The 19,067-nt window shown below is 43.3% G+C and overlaps 1 protein-coding gene across 2 annotated transcripts in view; it reads left to right on the forward strand.

Annotated features, from left to right (window-relative positions):
- Positions 1-18,414, forward strand: part of LOC149328536 (receptor-type tyrosine-protein phosphatase H-like) — a 146,290-nt gene extending 127,876 nt beyond the window's left edge. Inside the window, exons 21-29 of one of the 2 annotated variants that reach the window (XM_089562174.1) lie at positions 775-856; positions 2,186-2,276; positions 4,569-4,645; positions 5,366-5,500; positions 6,220-6,339; positions 7,566-7,732; positions 13,398-13,533; positions 15,176-15,245; positions 16,884-18,414. In XM_089562174.1, coding sequence (XP_089418300.1) covers positions 775-856; positions 2,186-2,276; positions 4,569-4,645; positions 5,366-5,500; positions 6,220-6,339; positions 7,566-7,732; positions 13,398-13,533; positions 15,176-15,245; positions 16,884-16,936 — 931 coding nt within the window. In that variant the 3' untranslated portion in view covers positions 16,937-18,414. Of the gene's footprint in view, positions 1-774; positions 857-2,185; positions 2,277-4,568; positions 4,646-5,365; positions 5,501-6,219; positions 6,340-7,565; positions 7,733-13,397; positions 13,534-15,175; positions 15,246-16,883 lie in introns of those variants that run through there. The other variant, XR_016285853.1, reaches the window with a different exon arrangement.
- Positions 18,415-19,067: the final 653 nt, after the last annotated feature.

Consider the following 19,067-nt stretch of genomic DNA (forward strand, 5'->3'; position numbering starts at 1 on the left):
TAGAAAATTCTTTGACGGTCAACGACGCCGATGACGGCGCCCGATTTTTGCTACACGCGCTTCTTAGCCCTATCACGTTAAAATTTTTCTGTTGTAATTACAGTCGGCAGGAAGACGAAATCAATTACTTTCGAACGATTCCCTAACTGAAGGTTACGTGCATGATATTCAGTAACGAATCTACCCTAGCGAGCTGAGCTTCACTTTTTTAGAATATCCCGCCAAATATTGACATATTGTTGCCAGCTAGGAATAGCCCCCGAGTTCCCACGTTTTCTGCTTTCGTATAGAGGGGATGCTAAGGGCTTTCCTTTAAGAACAATCGTATGGGATTTATGTCAACGCAGCATTCAAGTACTCGTGCGTCAGCCCTTGAAATTACATATGTTTTCTCAGATTTGTTGTCCCACATACCTTTTCTCCTTGAGCAGGCATGTCTCCAGAAAAGAGTGACTCTTATGGCAAGATAAAGAGTAAGAGCATAAAAATACACTACTAATGGCAAGCGAGTGTTCCAAGTACTTATGAGCTCTTATCTTGCCTTTTTTCCCCCGAAATGTCCGCTAAGGTCTCCTTTTTTTACAAATAAATGTTTATTCTCTCCCTCCTGGAATTAATCTTGGTTTCTGGCCTATCTTCAGACGCCAGCTTTTATGGCGCGTAATTGCCTGTAGCAACTGGAAGCGCACGCAGGGTAGACCTTTCATATAGTATGGTAGGTCAAAGAGGGTAAGTTTACTTTTTGCCTCTTTGTGTTCCTTTCATCCTGTACAGGCCAATACCCAAGACAGAATTCAAGGAGCACCTCCAAATGATGCTGCAGGACTCGGCCTACAGGTTCGCCGACGAATATGAGGTACTTGACTTTGCCCACTCCACACGCGGTCGCATCTGTCGTCCAACGATAGCTTCCCTTTAGTAAAAAAAAAGCCTCTAGAGGCTGAGAAAAAACTACACTGAAGGTCACACCAGAGCAAATTTGAATTTTAAAGTGTATGTCTTTTTATTGGAAACCTTCACGCGCAGCCTCACCGGTGATCGATCGCGGCTCTTCCAGGCGGTGGCAGTAGTGATGCGTCGTACTTGCTTACTATCTTCAGGTACAATGCACTCTCACCTGTAATCCCGTCTACAGTGCGCACAAAGACCCCGAATCTCGCAGTTATTAAATTTGTCGACGACGGGTGAACGTGCAGTTGAAGATGCTTCAAATGCAACCACTCTCGCACACTATCTCCACCACTGTGTAGGGATTATAAATATTTTCATTGTAACGCCATCGAAGGGGTTAGGGAAGGCGTAGAATGGACAGACGACTACAGAGCATTGGGTTGCCGTAGTAAATTTTAATTTCAATAATGTCATTCTTTCCCAATTCAGCATCATATACAGCTTACGTTTTCTGAATTGGAGTAGACCGGAGGTGTACGGAAATACAGGTTTTAATCATCTCAGTTTTAACGGAAAATGTAGCGAGCGGAAAATGTCAAACGTAATCGCCGCTACTTTTAACTTTCTTGTGGAAATATCGGCAAAAATGGGAAGGAACTGTTTTTAACTCGGCATCATGATGTTGAGTTGTCGAAATGAAGGCAATGAGATTTTAATATGCGATATGAGAATCTGGTTGGTTATTGTTCAATTCCGGTTTTGTATCCACAGTGATTGCAGTTGTTGAGCCAAATGTATCTAACGCGATAGAATAAGGGAATCTGCTTCGCTCTGTAGAAAAGACGCTAAAGTAGCAACAGTGTACAATGAGGCTTTGAGAAGGCGTTGCTACTGCCGCCATTGATAAATGGAAGCCCAGAAAAGAAAAATATTTCAATAAATGTGCAAGAAAAACATGCTGAACATATTCGCACCACTTACACGTCAGCGCTTTCTCCACCAACATGTCTCGCGCTGCCCAAGAACTACTCTAGTATACAATTTATTCGGTAGCTTGAGAAAAAGAATTCAAAAAATTAGTGGTCTCTCAAAGACCTCAAAAAAATTCCTGGTTGATACACGCAGTTCTGACTGTTACCACTATAAACTAAATGTATGTCATAGCTGAATCTGTCTAGAGATACCCACCTCGAAGCGCAAGGAATTGATGCCTGCAATGTGTGCGAAGAAAAAGACACCCTTTAGAGACTAGCACTATAAAAGTTTGTATACCTTTTCTTTTTCTTATTTTCAGAGGCTTGTCGAGTTCAGCCCTCAGTATCCTTCAGACGTTGCGAGGAATCCAGCAAATAGCAAGAAAAACCGCTTCACCAATATCCATCCATGTAAGTGCAAAATGTGCCTCGACGCATAAAAATTCACGACATTCCTTATTAATGCATTCATTAAAAAGAAATGCACCTCAGATAAACTGAGAACAATTTCTGATATAATAGAGCTATTTGCGCATTTAGGAATCGTAAATACAATACGAATCAACCGCATATTTTGTTAGAGGACTTCATGCTATGACTGCAATAACCAGAATCAAATTTCCCTAGCTCGTGAAACCCACTCAAGGCTGCAGAAAAATTCTTGCAAAAAAATAGGATCAGTAATAAAGCATGGACCTCATGCTGCCTCAGGTTAAGATATGTTCACAGTACTCTACCCCAAGGAAACATAACTGCACCGTCAAAGCAAATTTAAAGTTTCATTGTAGGAGGTCGTAGCGCTAAGGACGCAAAATGTCGAGAATGAGAAGAGCTGCCTGCCATGGCACCCTATTTACAGAGAAAGGAAACCATGATTAATATTCCAGGTAACAAAAAGTTTAATTTACAGTCCGCTTTTCTTGTTCCTTTATTACTCAAGCGTATAGTCCAGTGCCTTGTTGCGTATAATAGGCCTACAGTACCCATGAATGTGTGCGCGGCAAGCTAGCGTCCGTCGCATCCTTGGGACGTTTCGAGAGCAGGCCGCTCTCCGAAGGGTTTGAACTAGGCTGTTATCTTAAGGCTTGTAAAGCTCTGCAGGCAACAAGGCCTCCCCTCAGCTCGTCACGCTACACGGGTAGCGACACGCGGATCGGACACCTTCTCTGTCACTGCCCTCGTTTTGAGCGTGAGCGCGGTTTCCTAACTGCTGCTCTCTGCCGCTTGGACTCGCGTCCTCGCGTCCTCTCGACTCGAGTCCAATGTTCTGGGGCCTTGGACACAACCTTCCTCACAAAAGGAAGCGGTGAAAGCGCTCCTGAGATTCTTCAAGGACTCGGGGTTGTATTCCCGTCTATAATCTTTAGGTTTTTAGAGCGCGACCTCTGTCCCCGTGACATAGTAGTTGATGAACACTAGAAAAACTGATTTCATTGCTGTTCTTATTACCTTTTCCCCTTTGTTCCCCTCCCCAAGTGCAGGGTAGCCTACTGGTCATCACCTGGTTAACCGCCCCGCCTTTCCGTCCATTTCTCTCTCTCTCTCTTGGTTGTGTTCCAGCTGATCTAGCTAAAAGTAGCCAAGATTTTAAAATAGACAAAAAATCCTAGGTGATTTAGTAGGAGGGTGGAAGAGTTCAGAAAAATTTGCGGCGACAAAATGAAATAATGTCGCACAAAAAAATGTTAATTGGAGGGATGTGGGAGAGGCGGTTCTCCTGCAGTGGACGCAGTTAAGCAGATGCTGATTGTTAGTGTCATCGCAACATGATGTGCTCTGAACATGGAGGAAAAAAAAACTGAGGAGGGAGCGTGACGTCACGCGACCAGCGTTCGCAAGCCGAGTGTTTACGAAGCCGTTTTCTCCCTCAGTTTTTCGCTCTCCGAGTCTGTCCTTTATGTTTTGGTTCTGGTATGTTTTAGTGCGCGCGTATGTGCGACCCGCGGCGCGGGCGTCTACAGCAAGGAGGTTGATCTACAGTCAGTCTGCTGCGCTAATCTGCGCATGCGCGCGCGCAGCGGGGCTAGATTTTACTGCACGCTATCACGTGGCGTGATCACGGCGGGACACACTCTCTTTTTTTTTACTATATCTGTACTCGTTAAGACTAGGCTTCAAGGTTGTCGCCAGCCGCTCCCTCCTAAGTTTTTTTTCCTCCATTGCTCTGAAGCCTTCTTCATCTTTTATATTTTATTTATGCCGGTTCAACAGCTACCAGGCGGGCACATTTTGTTTCTTTTTTCACTAGCTGTTGACTATAAACATGAGAATGCGTAGTTTAAGGGCACTTTTATCATTCGGCTAGCGCAATTTACACTTGGCTGTCTGTGAAAAGCAGCCTTTTTTCTTACGCATGTTGATATAGCGTACTAAGCACCGAGCAGCGGTTATTTTCTACATATATCGCTCCTCATCTCACCTAATGCTCGCGAGAGCAATCCGCAAGGAGCTGTTCAAGGCTCTGAAATATGGGCTAATGGAGTCCCAAGCAGTATTGGTAACAGGGTTGGTAAATGTTTCTTTTGGGGCATATTACCAACTCTGAATGCTGGATACGTGGCCTTTAGCAACGACTGTGCATTTTTCCTTTCGGTATAGCACTCGCTGAAAGCATGCGTTATTATAAATAAAACAAAAAACAAAAAAGTGTTGATATTTGTGTGCAGTGGCTCTAAGTCAATCTGGGCATATCTTTCTCTGCAGTCGACAAATCGAGGGTCCCCTTGTCTGTAGTGGGCGACGACGAACAGACATCGTACATCAACGCCAGCTTTGTGAAGGTAAGTTTAAAAGACGGAAGCCCAACGGATGAATGTCACTGAAAAACAACCACAGTTAACGAGAGTTTCGAAAATGGAAGTGTTTGAACGTCTGACATGAAATACGCTTCGCACAAGAAGGCTGACGGTAAAATGTTCTTAAGGAGCGCAAACAGGACCACAGGTACAACAAATCGCCGAAATGTACGTAGATGTGAAGCAGGTGGCAGACGATGCAATGCCGGTCGTTAAATTGCGTCTGCTACACGCCTTGGAGTGCAACACAGGACACATAAGAAAAAAAAAACACTAGTCTAATAACTGACCAAACCCTTGCAGTTGTTTAGTGAGAGGGTATGCTACTAATATTCCAGTCCAGGCATAAATTGAAAGCTACAATTCGCCAGAGTATGCTACAATTTTCTTCGTTCTTATAATGTTTCATGTTCATTTCTAAACAAAAATGTTCGTCGTTTTTCGTGCAATTTCGTAATATTATAATTTAAGTGTTTTCTACCTTCTACTATGCAGTTGGTGCAAAATTGTTCGCGCTTGACTAGTTTCCGGCACCTCCTATTGCCCAATAAATATATGTGGCGTATCACGTCGCGACTTCAACGCCAATAGATATCAGGATCTCTACTTGCTATTTCGCAGCGTTTCCAGCATTGAGGCATAGGAGTCCAACAACCACATTCGGCCGGGCCTCGTGAATATTGCCGATTTTTTTTTCTCTCACAGGGCTGCAACTCTGATCGAGAGTACATCGCCGCCCAGGGCCCGAACGCGCTAACCATCAACGACTTCTGGCGAATGATATGGGAGCACGATGTGAAGATCATCATCATGCTTACTCAATTCGTCGAAGCAAACAAGGTGTGCCGGCGCAGATTTGCGCTATGTTGATATGCCTACCTAAAGTGAAATGGAAATGCGGGGCCATGCTTGAACGACCTGCATGCCTTGTCATTTTTCGGTTCTCAAGCGTAGCTTAAATAATTCCTGTAGCTGGTTGGTCGCAATATCAAGTATTAATTTGTGACCATTCGAGGTTGCAGAAACTTAGCTTTAATGCAACAACAAGTACATGGGAATGTGAAAGTTTTGACAAACCTTCATTGCTGAGCCAAGTGAATAAGTTTTTAGGCATGATTAAATATTTCTGGCAACGTGGGTCTATGCTTACCAGGCCATGCAGAATGCTTTAGTCTATAATTAACCCCACCATTTTCGCGATATACTCCAGCCTCCCTCCCATTTTGACAATAGATTCGTTGAAAAAGGTATTTACATAATGGTTGATAGCAATAAAAGCAGATTTTTGCCGCTGTGCACAGCAAAATTATGATACCAATCATGCGATGCTGTACGCAGTAGTGTTTTTTATGGGTTGAAAAAGCAGCATTTATAAAAATAATTTTCCGGACCTATGAAATACAGATCCAATGCACTTCATATGTAAGCAGTTACTGAAATATATTGTTTTCGGTCTTCGCTTCAAATCGACTAAGCATGTGACGTGTTTACTGAAGGTTGTTAAATTTCTCGCAACTTTGAGGACTAAAGCTTCTTTCGTTTTCTTGTTTCGCGCTCAGAAAAAGTGCGAGAAGTACTGGCCTGACGACAACAAGGAGCACGCCTACGGAAGTGTGCTAGTACGCAAGGATTCTTCAACTGAATTAAAGGACTACACGCTGACCGAATTCAGGATCAAGGTAACACTTGAAGGCGTGCTTGCTACGCATACTTGTATTATCGTTAGTTCTGGCACTCGTTACAAAGATTTTTCTTACCAATTCAGTCAGCTATCCGGCGGTAGAAATTTCAAATGGGTGCATCCACGTTAAAATAAAATATAAAAAATCAGGCCATCATCACTCACCAAAAGCCCATTGATGGAATTGTGGAGCCTAGCGACATCTTTCGTAAGATTCTCGACGAATAATTCAGTATGCTTGCGCTATCAGTACACTAAGTTGGGAAACTGAGTTTCAGTCAGAGGAGACGTTAGCGGATTTATTCGGGTCACCGTCTGTTCCCACACTTCCGCAATCTTTTCTGTTACGGCACGGTCCAGGCAGTCATGCAGCTACTGTTAGACGCACTGTTATTGTGTATTTGTTTATAGCTGCTTGAAAGGTCTACGCAGACACCCGCAGAAGGTCCCAGAGTAGTTCTAAAATGTTTGGCAGTGGCTAACAACCACTCTTCCCGCGCGATGACTAAAGCGGTGAAGAACATCATATCAGGCCGTTTTATGCAATCTGCGAAAGTACGAGATGGTCGCCAAGGTGATTATAGAGTATTTCTGCATTTTTCAGTGGGAGTGCTGACGTAATGTCCGGCTTTAAAATATTGCGCACGTGCCATATTGTCTTCTTATCACGCACTTATTTTGCCTACAAAGTCAGTCAAAATGCACATTAAAAAGAAAAGAAACCATGCGTGAGGTTTGTGAAGTGTAGCAACAAAATGCATTTCTGCTTTAAAACTGTTCTTCGCTGATAGATGCGAACAACAATTCTACAGCAGAAGTGAATGAGAACTTTCCGCAGCACAATGATTAAGTATTGCAATGAAAGTGGGAAGAATGGAAATGTTTTTTTTTTAGAAGAAAAATGTCAAAATATGAGGAGTGCCTTGGCGAGCTCACTCTTCGCGGCGGGAAAGCTGAATGATGAGAAATTCGATGGAGCCTGTTCAGATTCGCAAAAAAAAGAGCCAAAATAGAGCATAATATAACCGACAATGACTGCAACTAGTAGTCTGTGATTTCCTCAGATTTCTGCAGCGTGTCTCTAAGCTGGATTTCGCACACCCGAATGTTTCTTCGTGCGTGGTGCATAGCTTTGGCACAGGCACCCCCTTCATGACTACTCGAGGAATATATGATATATGACCCCATTACAAACGTGCTTTTTTGGTGTCTGCCTCTGCGCAGTCGGACGACTCGAGTAAGTGGCGGAGCATTCGGCACATCTTCTTCACTGCCTGGAAAGACCACGGCGTGCCAGAGGAGCCCGAGACGCTCATACAGTTCGTCCGCACCTGCCAGGGCATGTTTGGGCGTCGGGGAAGAGCACAACCGCCCATACTTGTGCACTGCAGGTCAGTCTTTACCGTTGGCTGTGTCGACCAGCCGTTGAGTTTTATGCGAAGCATATTACTAGAGCTACACTACAGCCCGTCGAGCGCGGCGGTGGAGCTACCATTGACCTTTAGCGTGACCACGTGACACCACGTGACAACATGACGTCACAGCAGAGGAGAGATGGGCTGCCGGCTCGCGCGGTCGGCCGCGGCGGTGGAGGCTCCACATCAGAGGCGCGTCGGCTGACCACGTGACAACATGACGTCACAGCAGAGGAGAGATGGGCTGCTGGCTCGCGCGGTCGACCGCGGCGGTGGAGGCTCCACATCAGAGGCGCTGCCTGCTGCTGCTGGGGGTACATCAATGCAGTCTATAGGGAATGGTGGCGGTGGTGGAATAACTAAGGGTGTTTCCACTGCACTTTCCATGGGTGCCAAGAATGCTGTTGTAGCCGGTGCTGGGGCAGCGGTTGTACACTCTGCATTGAATTCACCGATGATCCCGTATATAGCTGCCACGGCAATCCTTGCTACACTTCTAGTGGTTGTATTAAAATGACCAAGTATTCAACCAAGGAAAGCCATGTATTACCAAGCCTAGCCATCAATATGCTTCGCATCTGACTAGGCTTAACCTTAGCTAAGCCTCCGCCATTTTTTGGGGCATCGTTCTCATATTTGCGGACCTGATGGAAAGCCCAAAGGAAATATTTACCCCGGTTAAAAGTACCGTTACTGGTACAGAGTGAAAAGGGATCTACTCCTCACTCTGTGCCTATAATAGTAGTATTTTTATTGCGCAATTTTTCCAGAATCAAAATTTACGGTTTAATGAGCAGCTCCGCATTACTTCCTTCGTGAAATAATTTACGATTCACAATAGACTGTGTGAGAAATTAAGGCCATGATTAGTAATTTTCATTCAGCTCAACGTAGCCATACTGCTACTAGGAAAAGCTCTATGCCGTTGCCAGCCCTATGCACTTCAAAAAATGGCCCCATTCAGGTGGTTTCTAATTAATTAATTGGGGTCAAGGCATCGTCAGGCTCTTAGCCTTTAGCCTTGGCCTCCTCTTAGACACTTTCTGAGGAACAAATACAGGAAAAAAATAGCTGCTCCATCGATGCCAATAAAGTCTGCACTAAGGGACTCTTAATTGCAATAGGTTAGTGTAGTGAGTAGAAAAATACTGCTTTCACTGCGCATAAAACATATATAACTTACGCCAGACCAATTAATGAGTTTGAAACAATCGCGCCGCAGTCTATATCTAACACTGCATAAATGAGCCTGCTCTTTGCTACGAACGGAATTTTTGTAAACAGCAGAGGCCAAGACGAGAATATAGCTAAAAAGCCGTCAAATCTGTGATCACAATCATCTTCTTGACTATGCCCACTGCAAAGCAAAGGCCTCTCCCATGCCTCTCCAATTAACACTGCGCTTTGCCAGCTGCGGCCACCATATCCCCGCAAACTTAATCTCATCCGCCCTCCTAACTTTCTGCCGCCCCCTGCTATGCTTGCCTTCTCTTGGAATCCACTCCGTTAGCCCTAAAGGGGTTGTGAAAAGAAAATTAAGGCGCCGGGTTGTAATTTTGAATGCTCCAATAAACATTAGATATACCTAGTTAGAAATATTTCGTCGCAATATTGAATCTGCATTTAACGAAGACCGTTTGAAGTTGTTGCTTTTTTGCGCTCATAAAACTGACATGCGACGCCGTCGGCCGACATGCGCACTACTCGACTACGCCATCTTAAGAGTTGAAAAAACGTAGACATATCTTTAACTTTCGTTTGCCCTCAAATAAGATATATGTACTAAACAAAGGGAGTTAAAAAGTGTGTCAATTATTTGAACAGGGAACTGCACTACAATAAGATGTAGCATTTGGCCATAGATCGGTCATTGACGTGTGATCGGTTTGGGTACTGCCTGTCCATCCTCGTGGCTTCAGTATCCATGGTTCTAGTCTCATTTATATACACTCGACAGTGCCGGTTTGATTCAGGCGATCGAGCTGAGCAAGGTGCAGACTATCTCGACTGCTCTCTGTTTACGTGAACTCGATACGAGCGAGTCGAATTGTGCGGCGCGCACTACGAGGTGCGGTTACGTGACTTGTAAAACGGCTCCCGTTTCTGTTCACCCGTGCAGGAAATGCTTTCCTCAGGCTTGAAAGAGGATTAGGAGTAATTTGCGGAGGGGCTGCAAGTCAACCCCTCCTAACCATCTTTACATGAACCCGATAGCGCCGGGTCGAGCGGGTGGTCGGACTTAGCAAGGTCAACCCAACTCGACGACTTTATGTTAGCGAGTCGAGACCGGTTAAACTGTTTGGCACCAATTGAATAGTAGTGCAATGTCAGCGAGCCGCGTCAGCCTCCAAGATTGCAGCATGCGACCGCTTTCACGGCGAGGCAATGGCTCAAGCTAGAAATAGCTTCGCATTTATCCCCTCCCAACCAGCCAACCCCACTCTTCGACTCGACAGCTTTTACAAGCACATCGGAGCAAGGTCAAGTTAAAGTGTTCTATAAAGCCCTGCCGCTGCCCACTGTAAAGTAGGTGAGAACGTAGTGAAGCGCCCATCGCTTTTTTTTCTCACCTCCCCCATCACCTTGTATTCATGGAAAATAAATATTTTATTATCATCATTATTAACATTAGCAACTGCGTGTCATCGTTTTCTAGAGTTATTATGAATCTTTGAAAACTCTTGAATACGATAATTCATTTTAGCCACTTTTAAGTCTTTATTTAGTTTCGTTCTATATTTGTATATTGGGCAAGAATATTAGCGTCATGTTTTTGAGGAAACTAGAAAAATATTTCAATTTTTTTGCGATTCTCTTACACAATTCATTTGTCATACAAGGCTTCCGAACCTTATTGTTCCTCTGTTTTGTCATTGCAACCGGAAAAGCATCATATTAACATGAAACAAATGATGTAAAAATGTGGAGTATGCGTCACTGACATCAATTAAAGCGTATATGTTATCCCAACATGACTCCTGAATTAATGCCTTCAACTATTAAGAGAGACCTAGTTTATGTCTGTGCATTTTACAATAATATTTTTGTGGCTTTTGGCTCAGAGCTATATTTACCTCGTTAACACTCACACTGCTTCTATTCGTTCGTTACTGCCCTAGCTATTCCACGCAAGTGTTCAGCCCAACCGACACCACAATGCTGTAAGGAAGCCACTGCAATTAAGTTTACGCATAGAAAATACACTAATATAGCTGTCGGAAGAAAATATGAGTTTGCAATTCTTGAGCTCCCCGTAGAGAAACTAAAACAAAATATGGGCTTTAAACAAGATCAAGGCATGTACAGCATGTCGTTGGCCTTCCTTGAAACGGAGACAGGGTGGGGCAGTCCACCGACCACGAACTCTTGCGGACGCAAAACAGCGCGGTACAAAGCAGCGCGATTTAAATATTGACCGAAAGGGACTGGCACTATTTTCTTTGTGAAAACATGCGTGCGTATGCAGCACTCAGTGGGAATACATATGTCCATGCAATATCACTTTTTTGTTTTTGTATTTCGCTCAGAACACCGATCAATCCAGAGTGGTAGGGCGTAACGCTTTCACTCGTGTATTCGATACACAGCGGCGTTGCGTTGTTAAAACCTGCAAGGCGCATCAAGGGACGACGCCCTTGAAGCATGAATTTCTCAGGGCTACTGTGAGCGAGTCGCCAGAGGTGCCGAGGTGAAACGAGTACCGATATGTAGATCGATGACTGTTCGATAAGACAATTCACCCAGTGCAAGGCAAAAGCTGCACTATCTACAAATAGTTCGTTCCTGCGACTGTTTTCATCTGTTTCTTTAATGGAACGAATAATAAGCTGCGTTTTTTTGCTCAACGTGTCGCAGAACATATCGGGACGATCTTTCCTTATTTCGAATGACGGAAATCATGCGCCGGTTCCAGTGCGCTTAGTTCAAGTACCGTCATGCATATCTGCGTTCCCTTTTACTTTTGTATTCACATTTTAGATGCAACAGTGCACAGAATGTCTTCAGCTGGAGTTCTTGTTTCAGTGATTTTTTTTCTTGGACTCACCCTGCGAACATTTGGCGATGAAAATGTCAGACGAACGCTTTGAACATCATTCTAACTTTGTTTATTGCTGCATATATTGAAAGTATCCATTGCCAGAGTATGTTATGTAGCTCTACATTTAATGCATTTTACATGAGCGGATTTGCTATTATAATAATGAAACAGGGCTCGATCTGCGTAGAACAAAAGGAAGGTGCCTCCTCTATGCAAGTTTAAGGGTGTTTCCTTGAGCAACATTCTTTATTTCACTTTTGTGCATTTTGTGAGGATTTTCTTTCGGGCCTGAACGCCTGTTCGGCTCCAACAGGTTCTGTTTCATTCATGCAGAGTGCCGTTCATTGAATATAATTTAGACATCTGAATTGCACACAACATTTGAAAGATGCGCTCTGGACGGCTATTTAAGTACAATGACCCCTCTCCCCCCCCCCCCCCCCCCGTCCCCCTCCCTCCGGACAATCGCTTATAGGGCAAACGTTTCAAATATGTATCTTTAGGAGCGTTAGTACAGGGAACATTTCATTCCAAAACGAATTTTGGCAATCGTCTGCCTGCTAGACGCTCGGCAAACTCATCAATCCGTCACTCGGCATGTTAGGTGCAATGCCCTGGAAAGATCGATTTAAATTTTTTTCGGTGTATCTTATCTACTCAGTTCTGAGCATATATATAAAGGTGCTCACTCTTCTGAAAGAGAAATGTCTGCCGGTTTTTTTTTTTTGCGTTTGTCCTAAGCGTAGACAGTTGAAAGGTTGGAAGAAACTTGAATCCGAAAAAAACGGCCAAGGTGTGAACGAACGGGAAGGATATTCAACGGTGCGACGTCTTTCTCTTGAATAAATATTATGTCAAAGGAAATCGCTCACACCTGGTCATAATTCAGTCAGGAAAGCTAAGAAACATGTATTGAAGAAACGGGAAAGGTAGGAGAATTCTTAATATAAACGAAGGTAAAGAAGGCATGCAGGAGAGTGGTGCAGGATTCTATTATGGCCGACGTGCGAAACTTCAACGGGTCGTAGCTTATGGCTAGCAAATCAACATAGGCAGTGCACCGGTTTCACAAAACGCCGGTTGTACATGAGTGCCAGTAAGCGCTCCATTATCCCCACTTTGCTCACATAACGATAATCCAGATCTTAAGCGTGCCCCTTGATAACGAGAGTTGTGTCACATCTCTGTATGACATGTTTCGCTGATAGCATCGCTGCTGAGCGTTTAATATCTCTTCATGTCAGGCTTTCTTCCACTGACTCTGACGATTTTCGCACTGACATAGATTGGGCCTTAAAATAAGTTTATCTTGCTTCCATCTAGCAGAAACTGCTGATGGAGTCATAAAGATAACAGTAATGTGTGTGTGCATTACTAGCTGTACGGCCTGCTGGCTTTAATAATAACAGTCCTCAGATAAAGATGTTTGCGAATCTGTTTGCGAATAAAGAAACAGATTCTTTCATTGCGGAAAAAAATTCATCGGTTTTTCCTTAACTGTAAATTTCGTCTTGCAATTTATGCATCTATTCCAAAAGCCAGCGCTCTCTGAAAGTAATACTAACACTGCTGTCTAAACTGTGTCTCTCCCTCATTCTGCAGCGCCGGAGTGGGCAGGACGGGCACATTCATCGCCCTGGATATGTGCTTGCAGAAACTCGAGGTCGAAGACGATATCGACATATTTCACCTGGTCCTGGACTTGCGCGAATGCAGGCGGTGCATGGTTCAGAACGAAGTGAGTGAGCTACTCGTGTCCTAGGTGGTGCCCCACGCCGGTATACACTTTCAAATAGAACCCGTGGAATAACCAGCCGTAGTGGTGTGCGCCCTGTTTCTTATGAGCTAGAGAGACTTGGGGTGACGGCGTGCGAGCACCATCCCTCCTTCCTTTTAAACTGCTTCAGCGCCAATATTAGGAAAAATTTTCATCTGTACACCTAATGACATTCTAGCTGAAGTAATGAAAAAAAATCACTTCGGCCAATGCATGCCACGCACAGAGTATAAAACCGGTAGTGTATTCGAGTCCGAGAGTGGATAACATGGGACGGTAAATGTAGCTGTGCCCGCCAATATGTTTCGTGTGGCGAGAAATGGTAGAAAATCCGCTGAACAGCGCAACTAAATGCTTACTCCTGATCCAGAGAAGAGGCTTTTGCACTTGCTTAGAATAAACGTGGGTGATGTTGTCGACAACCGCCGCTTATGCTGTCACCTCGCCTCCCCTCAGACAGTGCGAAAGGAGTTGAATATCCTCACTTCTAACAAATAATCTAACATCCGCCAGCTAACTTCTCCTGATTTTCTTCGTGACAATGCCGTGCTTGCAGATTGAGAAAGTGTAAGGATCACTGGCCAAAGTTTGATGTTAATATGTTAGGCATTTCGTATTCATCACGGAAGCCTTGTTCGGTGGAAAAGAAACGCCGACCAATTGATGTTAAAATAATAGACGCTTCGGCTTTCGCACAGAAGCCATTTTTCTCAAACAAGGCTTCCGTAATGAAGCCATAACTTTTAACATTTCAACAGCAACCTTTCGTCGGTGTTGATTTTCATTTCGACACAGCCTACGACTTGACCAGACGAGATGTCGTTCAACCTTACATTCTAGTGTGCGTATAGCCGCGGCCGCGGTGGCTCAGTGGTTTGGCGCTCGGCTGCAGACCCGAAATGCGCGGGATCGATTCTGGTCACGGCGGTCACATTTCAATATAGGCGAAATGCTGGAAGCCCGCGTGCTATGCGATGTCAGTGCACGTTAGCTAGTGATCATTTGCACCGTTTAATCAAAGTTCTTAACAGCAACTGATAAGCATAATCGAGGAATGCAATCTCTTTGAGCGCAGGTTTGCTCAGTTGTGCATTCCTCAGCTTTAGAATGATCGTCTTCTGTTGACTTCATGACGCTCCCTTGTTTTTAGTGAACAATATGCTAGTATTAAGGAATACGTTGGTATTCATTACCGTTGCGCTTTCTTTACGCAATAAGTGCAATCTGGCACTGCTTTGAAGAAAGGGAGTTCCCAGAAGCAGCAGCCAATACAGAAGCAGTGTGCCGGTGCAACCTTGCATAGCACTCAAGGTGTTTTATATCGCTCCTGAATGCAAGGCACGTTTTTATCAGTGCGCCATAACGATGCACCTTCTCCGCCAATTTTCTGCTCAAATGCAGAAAGCCCAGTTTACAGATGTGCCTCGAATAAGAAAAGTTTTTTGTTTATGTGTTCCTTCTCTTAGACCGTTTCAGTGTTGCACGGAATCAGTCATCAATTAAAGAAGCTTTTGCTGGTTCTTTTGGTGAACTTCGCCTACCTGTCTTGCTGGAGTAAAGAAATAAAATATAATCTTTCCCATTCAAATATTTTTATTTTCAGAAGCAATACACTTACCTGTACCACTGTGTTGCTGCTGTCATCGATGAGATGACTGGGAATAAAAGACATGGTATGTTGACTTTTAAAAAAAAACTATATTTTTTATGTATTTTGGAATTTGCAAGAAAAGTGGTATTGAGGATGTTAGAAAACAATAAGCTTAGCACATTAGTTATGAATGAATAATTTGTTCTTTGAAAAATAGCGCGTCGAAGGCAAGGGCAAGAGCTTCGCGCCAGTCATGTTGCTGTATTTTATGCGGCTGTTGACATTTCTGTGCTGGTCGAAACTTTTTCATCGCAGAGTTATGCGGCAGGTGTAGAATACCATTTTGGTCTGTATTCGCTTTAGCCGTCTTTTCTTCTAGAAAGTGAGTAAGCAGAGGATCATCCTTAACAAATCCTCATAGAGGTGCCACTAGCATGTGTGAGAAAAGAGGTGAAACCAGAATTCGTGGTATCTTATATCCTGTGTCTGTCCTGACCAATGCTTACTGTATCGTCTCCCTTCGGTTATTCTGCTTCATTGAATCTTCACTTACATTAGACTTCACGCACATTTAACTTATTAGCGCATATGAAAATGTATTCTCTGTGGAAATATTAACTGATGATGCACAGAAACAGACCAGGCATATTGGAAACGTGTTATCTCACTTGGACATCCCTTAGGCTTGGGCCTTAATGTGTAGAGCCTGACGTACAATTCATGAAGTCTGTGCCAGACACCTCTGCGCCCATTTCATGAATGTGGCTGTATTTGGCAGTATTTCCATAAGGAATTATCATGATAAAATTGCTGCTCGGTTAGGGTTCAACAGCCTCTTTTAACAAAAAAGAGCCACGACATCAAATATCATAAATGGCGTCTCCTGTGCTACTAAGCGCGAAATTTATAATGACTGTAATATAGTGACAAGAAAAATTAAGTCACTGAAGGCTTCAAAAGCACAATAAACCCATTGTTCCATCTGAATATATTTCTTGGATGCAAATATTACCCAAGGAATCTAAAAAGCATTCATATTTGCGAGTGGCATGGACCCTGAAGACCTCAAAACAGATGAGTCAATAAACAAGTCTTTAATACTCATTTAAAGCAAGCAAAAACAGAAAATATAATAGCATGATGTTCAGGTGTCTTCCTTGAAATCAGAACAAGAACAAGCGAAAATCTGAACATGGAGGCGAAAAGAACATCTGGGAAAGCAGTGTTATGTTTCGAAGAACGCGAATATGGGGTATTATTTAAAAATGCATTTCTGAGATGGTCACACCTCAAAGCTGGTGCTAAAATTAATCTATGAACAGTTTCTGTGAAACTTCGCATCTGTTTATTGCCTTTTTCTTGCTATTTCTTTCCGTTGCTTGCTATTAGAATTAAAAATAACCGCCTGCATCGATTGAATTTATAGTTTCCTGGGTAACATTCTCTTAGAAGGATTTCCGCTAGCGTTTCTGTGGTGTACCGTGGACGTTAGTCATGCTAAGCAACAACGGAGGCTTACTCACTTTTCGGGTCGTGTGTACCAAAATAAAAAAAATAATTACATACTTTTTCGGCTTTAATTGTAACTTGTATGAGTAACAGTGTTCAGATAAACATGGTATTCAAAATCGTTCTTTGGAGGAGATGACTTTTTCTGGACACGATTAACAGCCTCCAGCGGTAGTGTATACTCACCTTTTTTCTCTTGGCGCGATTTCAGACGAGCCCATCTACGAGAACATCGGCGCCCTCATGTCCGGACCCACGTGCTGACAAGCCAAGTGTATTGTCCCACGCGCTACTTGTGATAAGCGTAGCGGCGTAACTTATCGAAATGCTCAATTTTAATAACTGTCAATACATTTGTCAAGACATTTGTGAAAAGTTTTTGTCACCTTGGTGGTTGGCGCCATCTTCTTTGGCAACCGCACAGACGGACCCTAGTTCACTGCTTTGGTGCGTCCAGGAACCACCGCGAAAGACGCAAGAAATACGCGGGACACGTTCTTGAAGGAATTTTTATTTTTCTATAGAGGCATGCACAAGTTTTCTGAATTTTTTATCGGGCATTATCCTTCGTTACCTCGTCGCTTTAAGATGCATAAAAGTTTTGTTCTGTTTGCATTACCGGCGTTACAGCCGAAGTGCTGAGGCCTTAAATCAGTTGTGTATGCCCTCGGTCGGTCAGGCGTCCATAGTTACATTAAGGCGGCATGCAAGCGTCCCGGCCAGTTCTAAATTCGTAATCGCCTTAATGAGCTTGAGAATACAAAACAGGCTGGAACTTCGCATTGTGTGTTTTCTTAACTCTAGTCAAATATTTACAACATATAGCTAACTTTTTTCCTGAAATTTTTTTTAAGGAGCCCTGATTAGACGCATAAAAGGGCAGAGCAGAATGAACTTCCTTGACTTCCTTTAAAACGAGAAAGCAAAGGACAAATATTACAGCGCACAAATGTCACATCAAGATCAATCATTATGTGCACTTTGGTTCATTAGTGCAACAAATATTTTTACTCTAAACTACGCTCCTGATGGATAATCTCACCTTGCAAGGAGGATGTGCGCACTGTACAGTCTGTGACATGGACAACAACCATACATCTGTATTTTTGGTTCGAGCTGGTAGTTGCCTAAAACTCCCCTCAGATTAGGCGGCAGCCTGTACGTGTTGCTTTATTTAAGGAACGGAGATGGCATCCTTTAGCGGTGACAAATTATGAAACTCGGCTATTTTTCACCTGTAAATGCCTAATTATAAGTTAGTCCGAACATGCATTCCCTGCAATCCTGAAAGCTTGAAATCAATTCAAGCCTTTGCCTATATTTCATTTTATAGCTCAAACATTGTCATCATACCTGAATGTATGCAGATATCATTTGCCAGTATATCAAACTTGGGTACTATTGCGAGCATATCTTACTGAAATAATTGTGATTTGTATGAAGTGGCTAAGGTGCTTATCTATTTACTATATTGGGAAGCCTTACAAAATGCGTGAAATGTGTACATACGAGTCATATATAAAAGGGGTTGCATGTGAATAGCCAGAGCATGTATAACGCCAAATATGAGACGGACGTGCCCATACGATGTTTCTGTATTCTGACATAAAGCACAAGAGTATGTCTTCATCATTAATAAACAAATGCATACATTCCAGATGTCTTGATATCCAATTGTGTTTTGTTTTGTACGAAGTGTGTTTGCCATAAATAAAGAAAACGCTTTTGTGTTGTTCGAATCTCATTCTCTACTCACTAGTTATAAAGTTCATTGCTTTTTTTTTATTTCAGCCATGTTCGATAAGCCACTACAAATTTCACCAAAAATAAAGCAGCAGAGTGGGTGGCATTCCTCCTGCCATATCCAGGCACTGAACACAATTTTAAGTGTATTCCATGGTGTGTTCTTATTAAAAAAAATAGCTAGGCATTGTTAGAATGCCTTGGCACTATTAGAAGAATGTACGGTGAGTAAAAGACTACACTTCACTTGGAAAGAAAAATCACCGCAATTTTGAGCGTACATCTACGGGCCCGTAGCACTTCAGAAACACCCATCGTGTTGTATTTAGAAGTTTTCAAAGTGCGTTTTGAAGTTTCCTTTCGGCTGGTAAAAGAAACGCCTCCTCTCTTTACAATGCCTTTAAAAAGTACCAAAAATAGTAGCTCCAACCGTTTCCCGCGATTCTATCCCATCCCCGCCACTAGCATTTCTGCCCATCCCTGCTAAAGGAGTTGAGTTGTGTCCCGCCAGATTGTGTGCAGTGGCGGAGATTATAAGAAGCGCCGCTTGGTGGCAGCACCTGAGTGACGCACCAGAAATACCAAGAGTGGCCAAATCGAAATACTTCGGGATATAGATAAACAAAGGGCAGATTTACACTGAAAAGCTGGA

The sequence above is a fragment of the Amblyomma mixtum genome, chromosome 9 (assembly GCF_055824585.1).
Source record: "Amblyomma mixtum isolate Tamu chromosome 9, ASM5582458v1, whole genome shotgun sequence".
In the NCBI taxonomy this organism is placed as follows: domain Eukaryota; kingdom Metazoa; phylum Arthropoda; class Arachnida; order Ixodida; family Ixodidae; genus Amblyomma; species Amblyomma mixtum.